The sequence below is a fragment of the Cyprinus carpio genome, chromosome B9, assembly GCF_018340385.1.
Source record: "Cyprinus carpio isolate SPL01 chromosome B9, ASM1834038v1, whole genome shotgun sequence".
NCBI classification, from domain to species: domain Eukaryota; kingdom Metazoa; phylum Chordata; class Actinopteri; order Cypriniformes; family Cyprinidae; genus Cyprinus; species Cyprinus carpio.
In genome coordinates this window covers 16959672-16977334 of record NC_056605.1, presented here as the reverse complement: position 1 = coordinate 16977334, position 17663 = coordinate 16959672, and the positions used below count along the sequence as shown (strand labels likewise).

At 38.4% G+C, this 17663-nt stretch overlaps 1 protein-coding gene across 1 annotated transcript in view; it reads right to left on the bottom strand.

The window, feature by feature from the left end:
• The window catches only part of dnah7 (dynein, axonemal, heavy chain 7), a 63156-nt gene that overhangs the window by 4309 nt on the left and 41184 nt on the right, over window positions 1-17663 (bottom strand). Inside the window, 18 exon segments of the mRNA XM_042731197.1 lie at window positions 218-395; window positions 1148-1300; window positions 2112-2342; window positions 2471-2608; window positions 5382-5567; window positions 6475-6636; window positions 6761-6961; window positions 7089-7250; window positions 8833-9009; window positions 9534-9626; window positions 9745-9939; window positions 10535-10661; window positions 11985-12320; window positions 12533-12666; window positions 13893-14083; window positions 14899-15053; window positions 15221-15384; window positions 16633-16818. Of these exon segments, the coding sequence (XP_042587131.1) occupies window positions 218-395; window positions 1148-1300; window positions 2112-2342; window positions 2471-2608; window positions 5382-5567; window positions 6475-6636; window positions 6761-6961; window positions 7089-7250; window positions 8833-9009; window positions 9534-9626; window positions 9745-9939; window positions 10535-10661; window positions 11985-12320; window positions 12533-12666; window positions 13893-14083; window positions 14899-15053; window positions 15221-15384; window positions 16633-16818 (3169 nt within the window).

Genomic DNA, 17663 nt, shown 5'->3' with positions numbered 1-17663 from the left:
TGGGTTTCCTCTGGAGAGATGCTCATCATGTACTGATGAAAGAGCAGCAGGGGTCTGATGTCAGAGCACTGTAATGTTGACTCTGATTGATGGCACTCAGCCGCGGCGAGGGGTTAATGAAACTGCGTCTCTCTTCCCTTTTGTCACTTGTTACCCATTTCCCTCTCATATATTTTACATTTCACGCTTGTCAATACTCCCTCTTTGTCTTTCTCACCATCCTCTGGGGGATTTTTGTGTTCCTTGTCCTCCATGACTTCAAAGTCGAAGCTGAGCAGGTCAATGGGGATGGTGTACTTTCGGGCGTAATTCTGCTGGCTTCCAGTGAGGAAGGCCTGAGTGAAAAAGAACCCGGACATCCAGAACACTGCAGGCGTGCCATCCACATACCAACCCTGTGTGGATGACACAGATGATACTGATATTAAAGACCACACTAAGAAACACAAGCAGTCACATCTAATTCTAGAGGCATAACTTTAAGGCCAAAAAGAAGCCCTTTGGAATGTAACAGTCTTAAAGTTGTATTTTTTTCTTTTATTGAAAGGAAAGGCACTTCAGTTCTACAGTTCAGTCCTTTGCAGAAGCAATGTTGTAATCTGAGCTCACTGAATGAGACAATACGTCAGCTGCATTTCATGTGATTTTCCCGTGGGTCACGATGCACACTAGAATGCTTTCTGCTTCAACTGCTTTATGTATGAATGTGCATTTTAGTCTCCCAACAACTCACTGGAAAACAATCGATTTGAAGCAAAGACTTTGAATCAATCACTATCAATTATTATGATGTATTGTGCTAAAATTATTATTACAAGACTGTGTTTGTGGAATCCAAAAATGTATTTATATAGCATTTGTATTCATATGGCAGTTATTTGAAATATACATAAATCTTACTATGTAAATTTCCTTACTGTAGCTCTTGGTAAATTTAACGCATCCTTGTTTAATAAAAGTATTATTATTATTAATAAAAACATCTTACAGACACCAAACTGAGAATTAAATGACTGTAGCCTTTAAAACTCAAAGGATGTCTCACTAAGTGATTATTGTGATTTCCACATGACAAAGTGTGTAGGGCACAAATTATGGTGGAATAAAAAATATTCTACTATACATGCTTTATGACTATAGAGTTTACCTGTAAAAACTGGAGTCTTTCAAGAAAATCATTGATGTAGCTTCCCAGCGGTTTAAGGCTGGGATACGACTTCTTCATCCACATAGCAGGGATGCGACCCTTTAGAATGCTGCTTACAACTTCCTCAAGTTCAGCAGACATGACAACCAGACCCTATGCCAACACACACACAAGCATTCATTCATTGGTTTTGTGTCCTTTTACCTTGATTGTTTTAAATTATCAAGAGTGTTCTTTTTAGAAACACAGCATCACTCAAAATCAACTTGGTTCAAAAAATCTAAGCACATTTGCAAGAACATGACACCTGTGTACATTCCTCATAGCAGTCATATTTACAGTATATTGCCATTTTCTCTTCTAGGGAAAAGTTATGTTGTCCTTTTCTTTATGTCTTTCCAAGTGCTGGTTTCAAAGGTTTTCATTTGATGTGGTATAGAGATATATGATCATCAATGATAATGAAAGGGTAAAGGAGAGAGGCTCCTCAGAGCAGAAATCAAGCTGTAGTCAGGAAAGATAAAGGGATTATAATGAAAGCCAGGGTTGTGATCAGATCTCAGCATATGCATCCATCTCACCGTGCGGGGCGTTAATGCTAACAGGGATCAGAGCTGTCAGTCAAACTAAAGGACAAGGAGGCTCAGCTGGAGTGCACAGCATTAGGACATGCCCTGGGGCACAATGAATTTTCCTTGTATCTTTCAGCAGGGAGTGAATGTTCAAAAACTTTTCTTAGTTTGCATTGCTTCTACATACTGTATATAAAGGTTTGTGTGGAAATAGCATGATTCGAAAATTGTGCAACTTGAAACAATGGATCAACACAAACAAAACCATCAGGCCTTTTAGAATAAAATGCAACTTTCCCAAAGAAAAAAAAAATAATGCTACCATATACTCCTGAAAGTTAATTGGATGTGGCTAACTTTCACCTTTACAGTGGTTTTGCTAATGTTCTGACCTTGATGGCCTTCTGGATGTTGACACACGAATCCCGTATAGTCTGGAGGAGTTTGTTGAATCGTCCCATCTCCTGCACCAGCACAGTGTTCATGCTTTGGTTGTAGCTGGTAGGGTACTTGCGCAAGGCAGCATCTGTATCGAAATCTTGAGGAAGTTTATTGAGAATGTCTGCAGCCACCTCGTACACCATGTCATCTGACGATGCAGCACTGCCACCTGAAGAACGGGACTGTGAGGAAGAAATGGGGCAAAAAAATTTACTCAAACCGTTACAAACATCAATTAGGTCATTATAGTACTAGTAGAGCTACTTTAAACTAGCTACTTTGCACCAATAATCAAAATGTGTTTATGCACCTGAGTGAGAAGAATGCTGTCAAACAGCAACTGCGTTTCCACTTGGTCCTTAGTAATATCAGCATTGGCATTCATGCCAAAGATTTCAGGTGAGGGATTTAGAGGTAATGTCTTGGTGTACTCAATGTAGCTGTTATACTGAAAAGGAAACAATCAGCTTCTTAATGCAATACTAAATCCAGGATGGCAATGCTAAATAACGGCATGCACTTAAAACAGGCTACCCTTGAGATTGCTGACATTTATAATAATGGCTATGCAAATGACATTCATGAATAAAAGATTTTGAGAGAAAATGCCAAATAAAATTGGGCATAGATTATACATGTGCTTGCAAATAAATCAGACATCACCACTGGCAGCAACCCGCTGTGTTTAGTTATTGAACTTATTGCTCATAATTCCTTTTCAGAACTTTCATAAAGAGGCAGACCAATGCCTTTCCAAAAGATGCATGTTTTTTGTTTACCAAAGTCAATTATATCTGTAGGCATTTTAAACACAGCCGTATAATATGGGAGGGATTCTGACCCACGAGCTGACAAACACATTGACTGAGCTTGTACAAAGACCAGAACTGTTGTTTTCTCTTATAATTGCTTCCTTTTAGGCTTTGTTTTGAATGAGAAACCTTGGCTTTCAGAGGTGCATATGGTCTTCTTTTGAAGGAAATATGATGAAGGAAGGATAATGAAGCCTTAGTTCAGTTTGGTTTCCGGAGTTATCTCTGTAGAGAATCTCTTTGAATTTTATATGACAGAAATATTGAACTAGCTTTAATGTCAGCTGTAATGGACACGCTTTTTGAACTATAAAATGTGTTCTTTAAGGATTGATAACTTAATCAACTCTGCTGTATCCATCTGCTGATTAAAAAAAAAAAATCTGCTCAATCCACTGAAAAGTATATTTTGATATATTTTCATTTTCTTGTCTTTTTTGTGTCATTTTCATAGAACTTTTTATACTATATTTACTGTATTTTTTTTCTTTAACTTGAGAAAGAAACAATCTTTGACTTGACGCAACTGTTTTCAACATTGATAATTATACGAAATGTTTCTTGAGCACCAAATTAGCATATTAGAATAATTTCTGAAGGATCATGTGACACCGAAGACTGAAATAATGGCTGTTAAAAATTCAGCTTTGCCATTTGAAATATATCAAAATAGAAATATATCAAAACAGTTTTTTTAATTTATAATGTTTCATAGTTTTATTGTTTTTATTGTATTTTTGATCAAACAAATGTAACCCTGATGAGCATAAGAAACTTCTTTCAAAAAAATAAAAAGAACTTTCCAACCTCAAAGTTTTGAATGGACATACAGGTCCTTCTCAAAAAATTAGCATATTGTGAAAAAGTTCATTATTTTCCATAATGTAATGATAAAAATTTAACTTTCATATATTTTAGATTCATTGCACACCAACTGAAATATTTCAGGTCTTTTATTGTTTTAATACTGATGATTTTGGCATACAGCTCATGAAAACCCAAAATTCTCAAAAAATTAGCATATTTCATCCAACCAATAAAAGAAAAGTGTTTTTAATACAAAAAAAGTCAACCTTCAAATAATTATGTTCAGTTATTGCACTCAATACTTGGTCGGGAATCCTTTTGCAGAAATGACTGCTTCAATGCGGCGTGGCATGGAGGCGATCAGCCTGTGGCACTGCTGAGGTGTTATGGAGGCCCAGGATGCTTCGATAGCGGCCTTAAGCTCATCCAGAGTGTTGGGTCTTGCGTCTCTCAACTTTCTCTTCACAATATCCCACAGATTCTCTATGGGGTTCAGGTCAGGAGAGTTGGCAGGCCAATTGAGCACAGTAATACCATGGTCAGTAAACCATTTACCAGTGGTTTTGGCACTGTGAGCAGGTGCCAGGTCGTACTGAAAAACGATAATCTTCATCTCCATAAAGCTTTTCAGCAGATGGAAGCATGAAGTGCTCCAAAATCTCCTGATAGCTAGCTGCATTGACCCTGCCCTTGATAAAACACAGTGGACCAACACCAGCAGCTGACATGGCACCCCAGACCATCACTGACTGTGGGTACTTGACACTGGACTTCAGGCATTTTGGCATTTCCTTCTCCCCAGTCTTCCTCCAGACTCTGGCACCTTGATTTCCGAATGACATGCAAAATTTGCTTTCATCCGAAAAAAAGTACTTTGGACCACTGAGCAACAGTCCAGTGCTGCTTCTCTGTAGCCCATTTCCTGCACACGCCTTTGCACGGTGGCTCTGGATGTTTCTACTCCAGACTCAGTCCACTGCTTCCGCAGGTCCCCCAAGGTCTGGAATCGGTCCTTCTCCACAATCTTCCTCAGGGTCCGGTCACCTCTTCTCGTTGTGCAGCGTTTTTTGCCACACTTTTTCCTTCCCACAGACTTCCCACTGAGGTGCCTTGATACAGCACTCTGGGAACAGCCTATTCGTTCAGAAATTTCTTTCTGTGTCTTACCCTCTCGCTTGAGGGTGTCAGTGATGGCCTTCTGGACAGCAGTCAGGTCGGCAGTCTTACCCATGATTGCGGTTTTTAGTAATGAACCAGGCTGGGAGTTTTTAAAAGCCTCAGGAATCTTTTGCAGGTGTTTAGAGTTAATTAGTTGATTCAGATGATTAGGTTAATAGCTTGTTTAGAGAACCTTTCATGATATGCTAATTTTTTGAGATAGGAATTTTGGGTTTTCATGAGCTGTATGCCAAAATCATCAGTATTAAAACAATAAAAGACCTGAAATATTTCAGTTGGTGTGCAATGAATCTAAAATATATGAAAGTTTAATTTTTATCATTACATTATGGAAAATAATGAACTTTTTCACAATATGCTAATTTTTTGAGAAGGACCTGTATAATATGTCAGACAGAATATACTGTACATAGTGTGCCTTACATCTCCTTCTGGTGGTGAGTAATACAGGCCACTAGGGTCAAACTTGTAATAAGTGTTGTCAATGATCTCGGGGGTGTAGAAGATGGAAAGGATTGTGCGCAGGGTTCTGCGATCCCAGTCATCTGTGACACGACCTCCGTAGTTACACTCTCCTGTCATGTAGCGAAGAGCATCAAAAGGGATCTCCTAATAAGGACAAACAAAACAAGTGAAATTACCATATAACCAAAACTAAACTTAATAATATGAACTGTACGTAACATGGTGGATAAAAACTGTCTTGGGATGGTCAGACTAAGTAATCAGAACCACTTAAAGGGAACAGATGACAAATCCACTTCCATGATGAAGCATTTTTTGCAAAGCAGCTCTTTTTGGACTGAGGTGAAGCTAATTTAATAAAAAAATAAATAAAAAAAAAACTCAAATTACTCATGATTATGACTCACCTTTCTTATCATGAGTGCTATTTATTTTCGTTTTAAATAGTGTGGCAACATCATTTTGACCATGACTCATGGTGAGGGCTGTGCTTTTTCACCCTACACCCAACTTTTTTCACCCTACACCCTACACCCTACTGTTTAGATTGCTTTAAAAAAAGAAAAGAAAAAACAACAACAACAACCTTTTCATGTGTCTTAAAAGCATGGCCGCTCAACAAAGGCTTTTTTTATTGAGTGGAGGTGCATGTCAGGCTGGTGGGTTCGATATAACGATCTTCAGGCAGGATATGAAAAGATGGACAGAGTAGTGGCAGGATTGTGACATTTCCTGTTGAAATTTCCCTTGCTAATGCAGTGGGTGGCACTCCGTAGCACAGGAGAAATGTCAGAGCATTCAGGGAGGCTCTTGATCAGTTTGTGCAGTCTGCTTGTTTTGAAAAGAGGGAGGGAAGTATGAGAAGTGCTTCTCTGAAGTTGGGAAAATGTCAAGAATGCTCTTTTTTTAGGGGTGGTTTAAAGGGGCGCGCTGAAAAGCATGAAAAGGAAGAGGGTGACGTGAAGAGTGTGTGTGTGTGTTTCAAGAACAGTAAAGGGAAATTTGTTTGTGTGTGAATACAAAGACGAGACAGGTACACGTGTGATCTCACCTCATACTGGTCCAAGAACATTTGTAGCTGCTGGACTGAGATCCGCAGGTCTGTCTCGTTGAACTCATAAGGGATGTTCCAGCCTAGAGGACCAAATTTTCTCCTCTCCTGGGTCAAGGCGTGGAAGAAGCACAGGCTGAACAGCAGCTTCTTAAAGACAGCCTGAAAACACACAAACAGATGTTACTTTTCCTACACATAATAGAGTACAAAAATAAACATTAAGACCATCAAAGGATATGCATCATATTGAGAGCACTTTAAAAACCCTCTGTGAAGGACCTACCGGCTTTGAGCTACTGTCAAAGAACTCAGGGTCTGATATGGGGTCCATGTAGAAAGAACGGATAATGTTGGAGCGCAGCCCCTTGGGAGCCTCATTGGTCATTTTGACTCCGTTTTGCAATACAGCCACGGGAAAGTTGGGAGAGGGGTAACTGGTCAGCCACAAGCGGAAATCTGGGTGAGTGGTATCTGGATTCAGCTCCTGCAGAAAGTCAAAGTGCTGCTTCATTTCCATTGGTCGACCTTGTTTTATATAGTAGACATGCACACATTGACTATGAACAGCAACCATCCCATCATGTTTGGATCATCTAATCTCTATGTACTACCTCACAAACACGCTCAAGGGTGGACATCCAAGATGTGGCAAGGTGGCAATTCTGTAAAACCACCCAGGTTCCCTCCTTGACGCCAGTCTCAATCATGCTCATGGCGATGGGGCCCTGACCTTGTCCCAGAGACAGGGAGGTCAGTCTGTTTCCTGTGAAACCCTGAATAACAAGGCAGACGTGGTGTGTTAACAATAGAAGAGCATAACCTTTCACACAAGACATCACACATAACAAACCAAAACCCTTAAAGGGGGTGGTTGATTGTGATTTCACTTTTTTAACTTTAGTGAGTGTGTAATGTTACTGTTTGTGCATCAACATATCTGCAAAGATACAATGCTGAAAGTTCAATGCAAACAGAGATATTGTCTTTTAAAGTTATGGCAGTTTAATACATAGTTATGGTTGGTAGGGACTACAACAAGCTACTTCCTGGGTTGGTGACATCACAAACCCTGAAATTTACATAAACCCCGCCCCCGGGAATAACAAAGGGGGCGAGGCCATGTTGCGCTGCCTTAAGCTTGAGACACACTACACGACTAGCGGAAACATTCTAAGACTGACCTCAACACAGTTAACGCTGTTACCAATGTTAACACTCAGAGAGGAGCACAAACCTAATGACTGTAGTCAGTTCATTACACGACACACTTAATGACTGCGGGTCACTCACGACTGGACAAATTCAGCAGAACCAAAAAAGAAAACTCACAAAAAAACGCAGCATTTCCCCTAGCGTTCTGCAGAGAAAGGAGACTGGCGTTTGCCACAGTTTTGAAAAAAAAGGGAGAAAACATGACAGAATAACTCGGCGGATATCGTATTTTGCGTTAAAGTAAAAATTTACTTTTCAAAACCGACCAGATACTATACTGATTTTGGCGGACACTCAATTTAAAAAAAAAAAAAATAAGGTATTTATCGCGTTTTGGAACCAAACTCTTCAATTCTTGATAATCTTTAAAATGAGAGAAAATCACTGGCATAATTTATTGGCTATTCTATACTTTGCAGAAAAAACAAAACCATTTAATTTGCAGCTCTAACTTGTGAATTAAAAGAAAGACAAGAAATAAATCAATAACAATCAATATTTTTCTTGTAATCAAGAAAAAATATATTACAAAATTACAAAATGAATGCTGAATGATGTTTGACAGTGAATGCATCTTCGTTTCATAGCTGCATACAATCACTTGTGTCAGTCGCAAATATTAAACGTAAAAAAAATCTTAGTGAAACCGACTGCCAAAGACTGGTTCTTGAATTCTAAGATCATAATGTTTAGACACCACACACTATGCAACTTTTTCTGCCGACTGCAAACTTTACAACTTTACAAAAATGCTACAACGCAATCATGTATTCTGCTGTAATAAAGCTGTAATCAGGATAAAACCATACATTAGAAGCTAAAATAAGCAGTAGCATTTACAAGTAGGCTGTTTAGCGAATCACAACACACTGGGCCAGCTGACCAATCTGAGCCCATTGCGTATTTCTGAAAGAGGGGCTTCATAAAGCCAGGAAATCATCAAATCGTTCATGGAAGAAGAGACAGAGCATTGTAGAATAAAGGTAAATAATGTGAAAAAGAATGAGTTTTTTTTTACGAAGCATTAACACATGTAAGCCTAGAAAAAAGCAGTCAACCACTCCTTTAAACAAATTACAGATGCAAAAAAATGAACCAAACCCCAAAAATCTACAGAGACTTACTGTCCTTAATTGTCCATACCTGTTCTTCACCAAACTTGAGCAGTGCTGCCATGGGATCTGATCCCGGAGACAGGATAAAGATGAGTGGAGCACAGCAGTGACTGTCAGCAAAAGCTGTGGCCAAATTAAAGGGTGGCACCTCAATAAACTTCTGCCCCAAGTTTTCTGACACAAACTCTTGAACCATGGGAACAATCTGTCCAAAAGTGAATTCTTAGTGCGTACTAAACAATATTCATACACAAATACTTACATTTGTACTACACAGTATTACAACATTAAAAAAGAAATAGTGTGACATATTATTGCAATTTAAGATTACTGTTTTCTGTGATGCCCAAGCTCTAGTCTTCAGTGTCACATGATCCTTCAGAAATCATTTTAATATGCTTATTTCTTGCTTAAGAAACAGCTCTTATTGTACTGTTCTTTTTCTGGAAATTGTACATTACATTACATCGCAATTTTCAAGTTTCTTTAACGAATAGAAACCTCAGAAGACATAATGTCTTTACATTCATGTTTGATCAACCTAATGCATCCTTGCTGAATAAAAGTATTAATTTCCTTCAAAAAATGTCCTCAAAGTTTTGAATGGTTGCGTATAAGTCTTTCTGATGTGTAATTAGTGAATAATTCAATTTTAGACAGAATTCCAGACTATTTTATTTCCTGATCCAATCCGAGGTGTAATAGTAAACTCAATAGAAAAATCCTTACCTTGTCTGGCCGTAAGCATCTTATAACCAGCATCCTCTGGAACTGTCCTAGTTTCTCTTGCCACTCTGAAGGGAAAGCAGTGTGGTGGGGGTCCTGCAGAACACACACACAGACCATAAAATGAAAAATCTGGTGTTCAATCCAAACTTCACCTTTCCATTTCACACCACTGAGCAGGAAAGAAATAGTGTGTGCTTAATCTCAATGGCACCTTGCTATCGTAAACCTCTTTCCAGCCCTCCCGGAGTCGAGCCAGGTCTTTCCGCAGGCCTTTAAAGCGCTCCATCTCATCCAATCGACAGATCTCATCCCAGGATGTCTTAGGCAGCCAGGTGCAGGGGTTCGAATGAGGGTTATCCAGACCCACACCTCCTGTCAGGAGAAAACGCCATTCCTTCTCATCCACCTGAAAGAGAAAGGAACAGAAGGTGCTAAGAGAAAATTGTCCAAGCATAATGTCATTCAATTATATCTGCAATGCAAATTCTCCTTCACTTAGTTTCGATGCAGTTTGTTTTTCAGCAGTTGTGCTTGATTAAATATCCAACTCAAAAGAAGAGAGTAACAGTGAATGAGTCTTAAAGTCGCCACCAGAAAAGCCACAGTCTATGAAAATAAATGTACTGGTGCATCGCCCCCACACCACTTGATTCAGGAGCTGACAAAACTACTGACAGCACAATAAATGGATGATAGACACTTGCAACTTGTGTAACAGCTCGGGCATGGAGAGCCAGTGTGAAGAACACGTTATAAATCACTTAAACTTCGATTAAACCGGTTAAACTCGTGTTTATGTGGACGAATGTTGCAGGATCATTTAAAATAGGGATGATATAAACATTGTCAGACTGATGCATGCAAGTCATTAACCTTAAGAGGTCTTGTGTGAGAGTAACCTCTTCATTCTTACTATTTTTTTTTTCAGATGAAGTACTGTGTTGCCTTAGCTTATTGATTCAATAAATCACAGCTGTGTGCGAGTGGAGGCAGTTACTCACAAGCTTGTTGTGTTTGAGTAGGTTGACATTGAGGCAGAAGGAGAAGAGCAGTTTGTCCTTCTCAAACAGAGAGCGACATACGTTGACATAAAGCGAGTATGTAAAATGGTCCTTCAGAATCTGGAGTCTAAATACACAGAGAAAGCATTTTGAAAGCATCTAAAGAAAAGTCAAAGAAAACAGTTTGAGTGATCTAATGTACACTGAACCTGTAATACACATTTTTAAGACTACTGCTAGTCATATAAGTATGTTTGCTGTAAAAGCTTTCCTATTGCTTTCTATCATCAATGGAATATATCAACATCCGTATAGATTTTACATTTTATGATCATCATATTGGTGTCTTCACAACTTTTTTTTTTTTTTTTTTTTACTCCAAGGCCTCCTATTTAAGTTGATTCTTCTGGTTATGGCAAGCTCTATATTGGGTAAAAACTGTAAGAAAAAAATCCTTATCCAATAAATCACAAAAAAAATTGAAAAGTTGTGGGTCCTTTGAATATTTCTATGGACTGTTTGGTGGCCTGGAGTCAAAAAGTTTGAGAACCACTTCCCCAGTGGGTCCCGGCAACCAAGTTGAGAATCACTAAACGAGATTTTCTGTAAATGGCATTTACAGAAAATAAAACACATTTATTTAATACTTTAACACAGTAAAGTATTAAATGAACACCTGCTGCTACTGTAGCAGAATTTTAAAAGGCACCCTCTTAAGTTTTAGAGATTTGGTTTTGGTGTCTCTGTCCTCTAGAGAATTGGCACTGTGTTCTTTTAACCAGAGGATTCTGCCCTGGGCTGAAGTGTCATAGTATTCCCACAGCTCCCAGCTATCAAACTCACATCAGAACGCCATACTGCCCTAGTAAGACAGTGCTGATGGTAAATAGTCATACAGGGAAATGATGTCTTCTTATTCTTTTGTAAAAAAGCCTTCCCATGCTAGATATCCAGTATACCACAGAACCCATGTCAGAGATAGTCTCTCTGGAAAATGTAATTCCTTTAAATGGATAGTTCACTCAAAAGTGAATGTTCTGTCATCGTTTGCGTAGCATCATGTCATTCCAAAACCTGTATGACCTTGTTTCTTCTGTGGAACACAAGATAGTTTGAAGAATGTTTCAACTGTTTTTGCCCATATAATGAAAGTCAGCGGGTTACAAAACATCATTAGACCCCCAATGACTTTCAATGTATGGACAAAAAACAAAACAAAACAAAAAAGTGCATTCTGTGTTTCACAAAAGAAAGAAGGTCACAGAAGTTTGGAATGACATTAGAATGTGTAAATTATGATAGACCTTTCATCTGAGTGAACTATCCTTTTAAGTGTCAATGTGAGCTAGATATTCAAAGTGCCTTATAGCTGCAAGCATGATATAAAACATGAAATGTCCAATTATGTAACAGACACAATTTAAATATAATATCTGTAGTGACAGAGTACCTTTGTTCGAGAATGTCATTTTTGGGGGAATTATCAATGGACAGGATGAAGAGGTTGATGAACCATGTTAGAGAGTACTGATACATGGGCTCGATGTTGGCCAGGTCAGCGATGGAGAAAAACAAAATAGCAGAGTGGACAGCAATGGGGGTGTAGCCCAAGCGTGTCTGATCAATCTTCAGCTCAGTAACCTCAGCAATGGCCTGTTTCTCAGAGATCTCATTGGCCAGAACCTTAGAAGATGAGAGGATCTGAACAGCAGTCTCATCTTCTAAAATGTTCCCCTCTGAGGCAGAGAGCACTTCTAAGATTTTATCCTCTATTTCTTTCAGCTGTCTACAAAGAAAAGAGAGAGAAAGTACATGGTTAAACACACAAATGTACTATATCTGTTCATTTTTTTTATGACTGCACTGCATGCTGCTCTTTGCCCTCACTTCATAAGGAGATCATTATTTCCCCAATTTGTCTTGCTTTTAATAGACAATATTTTAAGTAAAGAACCCACAGGACTAAAATGTCAGGTTAATTATGTTTCTGGGTGGTACCTCTTGTTCTCAGCCCCCTGTACGATGAGGGCTTGTTTCTCCTCTTCAAGGTCAGGTCTCTCTCTGGCCACCACAATGCCCAGCAGCTGGTCTTGCATCCCCTCTGGGGTGATCATGAAGTTCAACAGGGTCACCTGAACAGAACAGGATGAAAAACACTGAGAGTGCTGGGAGCGGCTGTTCTTAGAATCCTATTTTGAATGAGAACAGACCCTTATTTTTTGCAGCTTATTATTTGCAAGAGAATCATAATGCTTTTTTTTCATAAGGCTTTGTGGATATGGCATAACCAACCACAGAACTAACGTAAAGGATATCCTCCAAGATTTTGTGACTGCTTGCTAATATCAGGCTTATTATTTCTCTGATTACTGGCTAAGACACATGTGAGTCTGCGGTGCAACACATTTTGTGGTATGAAGAATGGTAATCTTTATCTTCCTCAACAGTATCATTTGTTTTATCCTGTTGTGAACACTACATGCTCATCCTAAAAGGGAAATGATATCTCAGGCTCATTAAGGAGTCTACTCTAGGTAGTTGTGAAAGAAACAGCTACAGAATCCAGGTATTTCAATTTTTTTCAAGTATCCAGACCAGCCTGACACAGTAACATTGACTAATGTGTTTAGGGCATGATATTTGTCAGATTAACGGAGTGTTCAGGAAACCACTTTGCAATTGCTTTTGGTGACCCTAGTGGCAGAGAAATTACACACTTCCCCTTTAATTTTAATTAAAACTAATTTAAAGCAGATTTTATGTAAAAGATTGATACACTCTTAGCTCCTTTGAAATAGACTATCAACTCTTTTAAAGAGAGAAAGATTCACAGAATTTAACACTTAAGAATTCCATACTAGCAGTGTACTAAAATGATTTCTGAAGAATCATGTGAAATTGAAGACTGAAGGTAATGGCTGCTGAAAATTCTACTTTGCCATCAAAGGAATAAATTACATTTTAAAACACATTCAAATAGAAGGGTTATTTTAAATTGTAAGAATATTTCACAATATTACATATTACAGTTTTTTACTGTATTTTTGTAAAATATATGCAGCCTTGTTGAGCATATTGAAACTTATTTCAAAAACATTAAGAAATTCTATCAACCACAAACTTTTGAATGGTAGCATACATTCTGTTTGATTGTAGCAATCTGGGACTATTCATCCATTCCATATAGACCTGTCAGTAAGCGTGTGCTTAGGAGTGTTTGATTAATTGCATGTTTGATACAGTATGACTAGCATCATGTTTTTATTTAGATGATAAATTTTATATGACCTTGTTTAGAAGCAGACAAATGTTTGAGTGTTTCTGTGTGTGACTCAGACTCACACTCAAGCAGACCCACCTTAACTGAGATCTCAGGTAAATAATGTGGATTTCGTAGTTTGGTTGTTATGTAAAACCGGAAATCTGGAGCATATTCAATAGTGGAATCGCCCAGCCGGATACAGACACTGCCACCCTGTTTAAACGTCTGTTTCAGCAGCAGGGGCTCAAGTATGGGGTCCAGTTCTTCCCCAACATTTTCCAGCAATACTATAATACACAAGAGATGAATGATTACGGTTAAACCAAACCGAAAATTACAATAAAACATAACAAAACGAAACAAAAAACATAGATCTGCAGAAGCATTTATCAGACCTACTCACAAAAAAAAAAAAAAGTCAGGTAGTAGAAGTGGAAACTGAACGAGTGCCACAGAAAAACAACAACAACAACAACAAAGAAATGAATAAATAAACTCAGTGCAAATCCTAGAGGAGAATGGTAACAAAACAATCCACTTGAGACAGCTAAGCACTGGCCTGCCTACACAAGCTGCCTTTCATCCTAGAGCAGCACCGATGGGGAGGAGCAGAGGATGGAAGACACAGGCACCTAAGGCCAGATTACTCGGCTCATTAGCGTATCTCATGTTGCATTTTGGATCCACCCCTGGGCCTTCTTTGCGAGTGTAAAATTAGACGAAAATTGTGCTTTCAGGCTTAATGTGTAAAGTACAAGGCAGCTATGCTGCTCCAGGGAAAGAGAGACAATGTGTGCGTTTATCAACAGGTAACATTCACTGGTTTGGATCAGTGATTTGTGCTTGTTTTCCATGGTGGAGGGGGACCCCTGGGGAGAAATACTGGTATTGCACCCTGAGATAATTTTTGTTGTTGTTGTTGTTTCTTCCTTCATTGATTTTTAAGTTTGATTTGATCAAACGGCTTGATTGTCAACCACGCTGTTTGGTAATCCCTGACAATGAGCAATATTAGGATTTTTAGAGTATTATAAAAGCAAGCTTTTTTTGCATTTTCCAAATACTGCTGTTATAAAGTTTAAAAGCTGTCAGTATTTCTCACCTGGAGTGCCAAATTGGATGCAGTTTTCTAATGTGCGCACAAAGTCAGCATCACTGAGCTTGATGACATGGAGACTGTTGGATTTCTCCATGTTCTTCAGCCACTTGTTAGCCTGGCCCTGAGGATCAATCATTAGAGGCCACCTCCTCGCATTACTGCAGGCAACGAGAAAATCTTAAGAATCCTTCACAAGCAACAGCTTCCTGGCTATGACAAATCATCTCCATCATTCAAAATTTCTAATAATGCAGGTCATGTATTCAAGAATATAAGTCTAAAACGGTCAAACTTAAAGAAAAAAATATTGGCAAAAAACTCTCACGAGATGATGATTGCGTTGTCAATGGAGAAACTGTCGGAAGGGAGGCCAGCAATGGTCCAACTGCGGATTTTCACCGGCTCACCCAGGGAGTTCATCAGTGACATGTTCTTGGAGCAGGGAATTCCTCTTGTCTTACACATGTCAATCCACTCCTCTGTAGCTCGCTGTAGATGTCAGACACAGAAACACACACACGGCTCAAGAAAGACAACATGATCACAGCTGCTTTAGACAGTCTGATCCAGAAACAACCACTGGCAGGCCTACTGAGAAATGTAAGAAACTTTAATCCTATTTGAAAACAATGATCCATATATCCTACCTTATCTATTAGTTTCGGGACAGAACTATTATCATTTCGATATCTTTGTTTTTGGTTTAAATCTAATAAAGACTAACTGCACACAAAGGTAATAAGCTGTGTGTCATGTACCTGCACAAAAGCTTATATAAAAAGACCCTCTTCTGGGAGAGAAGATATTGCTTTCACAGAGGGGGAAATATTAAAGTGAAACTACTCCCTGTTCCCTGAGTGCTATTTCAATCTCACCATAGCAATACCTGATATTGTACAAAGTGTTTTCACGGAGTTCATTCATTTTTTATGGACCCTGCTCTGCTGTTAAGAGTAACCAGCTGACAGGGGCAAATGTGTACAAATAATAGCTATAGAAGGATATCAAAAACACTGTAATATTGCTCCACCTGAGACGCAAAAACTAAACTGAATATGAAAATGAATTTCACTCATGTTACAGTGCTAAGATTCAAATGTAATGGAAAAGCAAAAAAGGCTTAAGGTTATGTGTCAAATGCAGTTCTGCTAGACAAACTGTATTTCAATGTTAAGTATAGACTATCATCTAAACTGTAAAATAATGCCAGGATTTTGCAACATTTAGCTATATCTTTTGGGGAAAGAAAATATTACATTTAAATTTTTAATATGAAATCAATGGGAAATCATGTTCTCGCTTACAGTACACAACCATGTTTTGCTGCATTGTGTGATCTCACAAATGGGAAATACCCACACGTCTTTGAAAAATGTATTAATACTTCACTACTTGGGGACATGTAGATACTGTAAATATGATATGGTCAATAGTGATTAGTTTGCTCATTGGGTATCAAATGCAAAACAAAACAAAAACAACATTTTGCTTAATATCTGAATTTGTACATATTTGTGTTAAAATGAGCCAACAGTTCAAAAGACAAAATAAACAAAAAGTCTATCTAAGGAGTTTAAATGTATATGAGTGAATACAAATGTCTCAGCTCAATGACTTTCCACTTTGAAAATAATTTGAATTAGCACCGTTTTTAAAAATCTGTGAAGATATGAACAATGTGGATTGATAAGCACATGGATTGGCAGGACAAATGGACTGTAATATGAGTTGGCACACCTGTCTAAAACTGGACGTAAAGGCACCCAGATAGGCCACTATAGCAGCAGAGATGAGAATGTCTCCGGTGAGGTTGTTGTAGAGTTCACCTAAGTTATAGGCTGTTTCACTCCAGCGGGTCTTCTCTCCTCCTAACCCACCAATGAGCTGCTCTGCACGCTCTAGCTTTTTACTGCACAACTCCACCTACAGAAAAAAAAAAGGAGACTTAAGGATGCATACTGTACATACATGCGGACATACATTACTGTTCAAGAGTTTGAGGTCATTAAGGTTTTTAAAGTATACTTTTATTCAGCAACAGGACAATTAATTTATAGTAAAGACAAACATAATGTTTCAAATAAATGCTGTTCTTTTAAACTTTCTGTTAATCAGAGAACACTGAAATAGTTTTTCTCAGTCGATTTGACACTTTTCTCCAATGCAATGTACTTGTTCTCAAAACCTTTAACACAGCCATCCAAACACAAAATTATCTTAGCCAAACAGCAAAATTAAGCACAGCATTTTTTCTAGTAATGCAATCATTAAAATTAAATATTAACATCAAATCTATAGGTGTATTCTCTATTGATTATAAAACACATTCAGCTGTATATGCACAAATATGCTCACGAAAATACGTTTATTGCAATTCTTCAACTGGGAGTTTTGTTTAATATATTGTGTATATCTAAACGAAATAAAAATTGTTATCCAACACCTGCTGTCACCCATGACAACACACACACACACACACACAAAAACAAAAACAACAAACTGAATATACAAAAGTGTGTGTGTGTGTGTGTGTGTGTGTGTGTGTGTGTGTGTGTGTGTGTGTGTGTGTGTGTGCGTGTGTGTGTGCGTGTGTGTGTGCGTGTGTGTGCGTGTGTGTGTGTGTGTTTGCTGTATACATGAATTATCCTGAATTATTGATCTTGCCTTTCATTTACAACTGGAAGAGAATTTCATTGCATTTCATCTACACTACATATTTGCTGCACTCTACATATCTGAGCTCCTGTCTCAACATCTCCACAGACCTC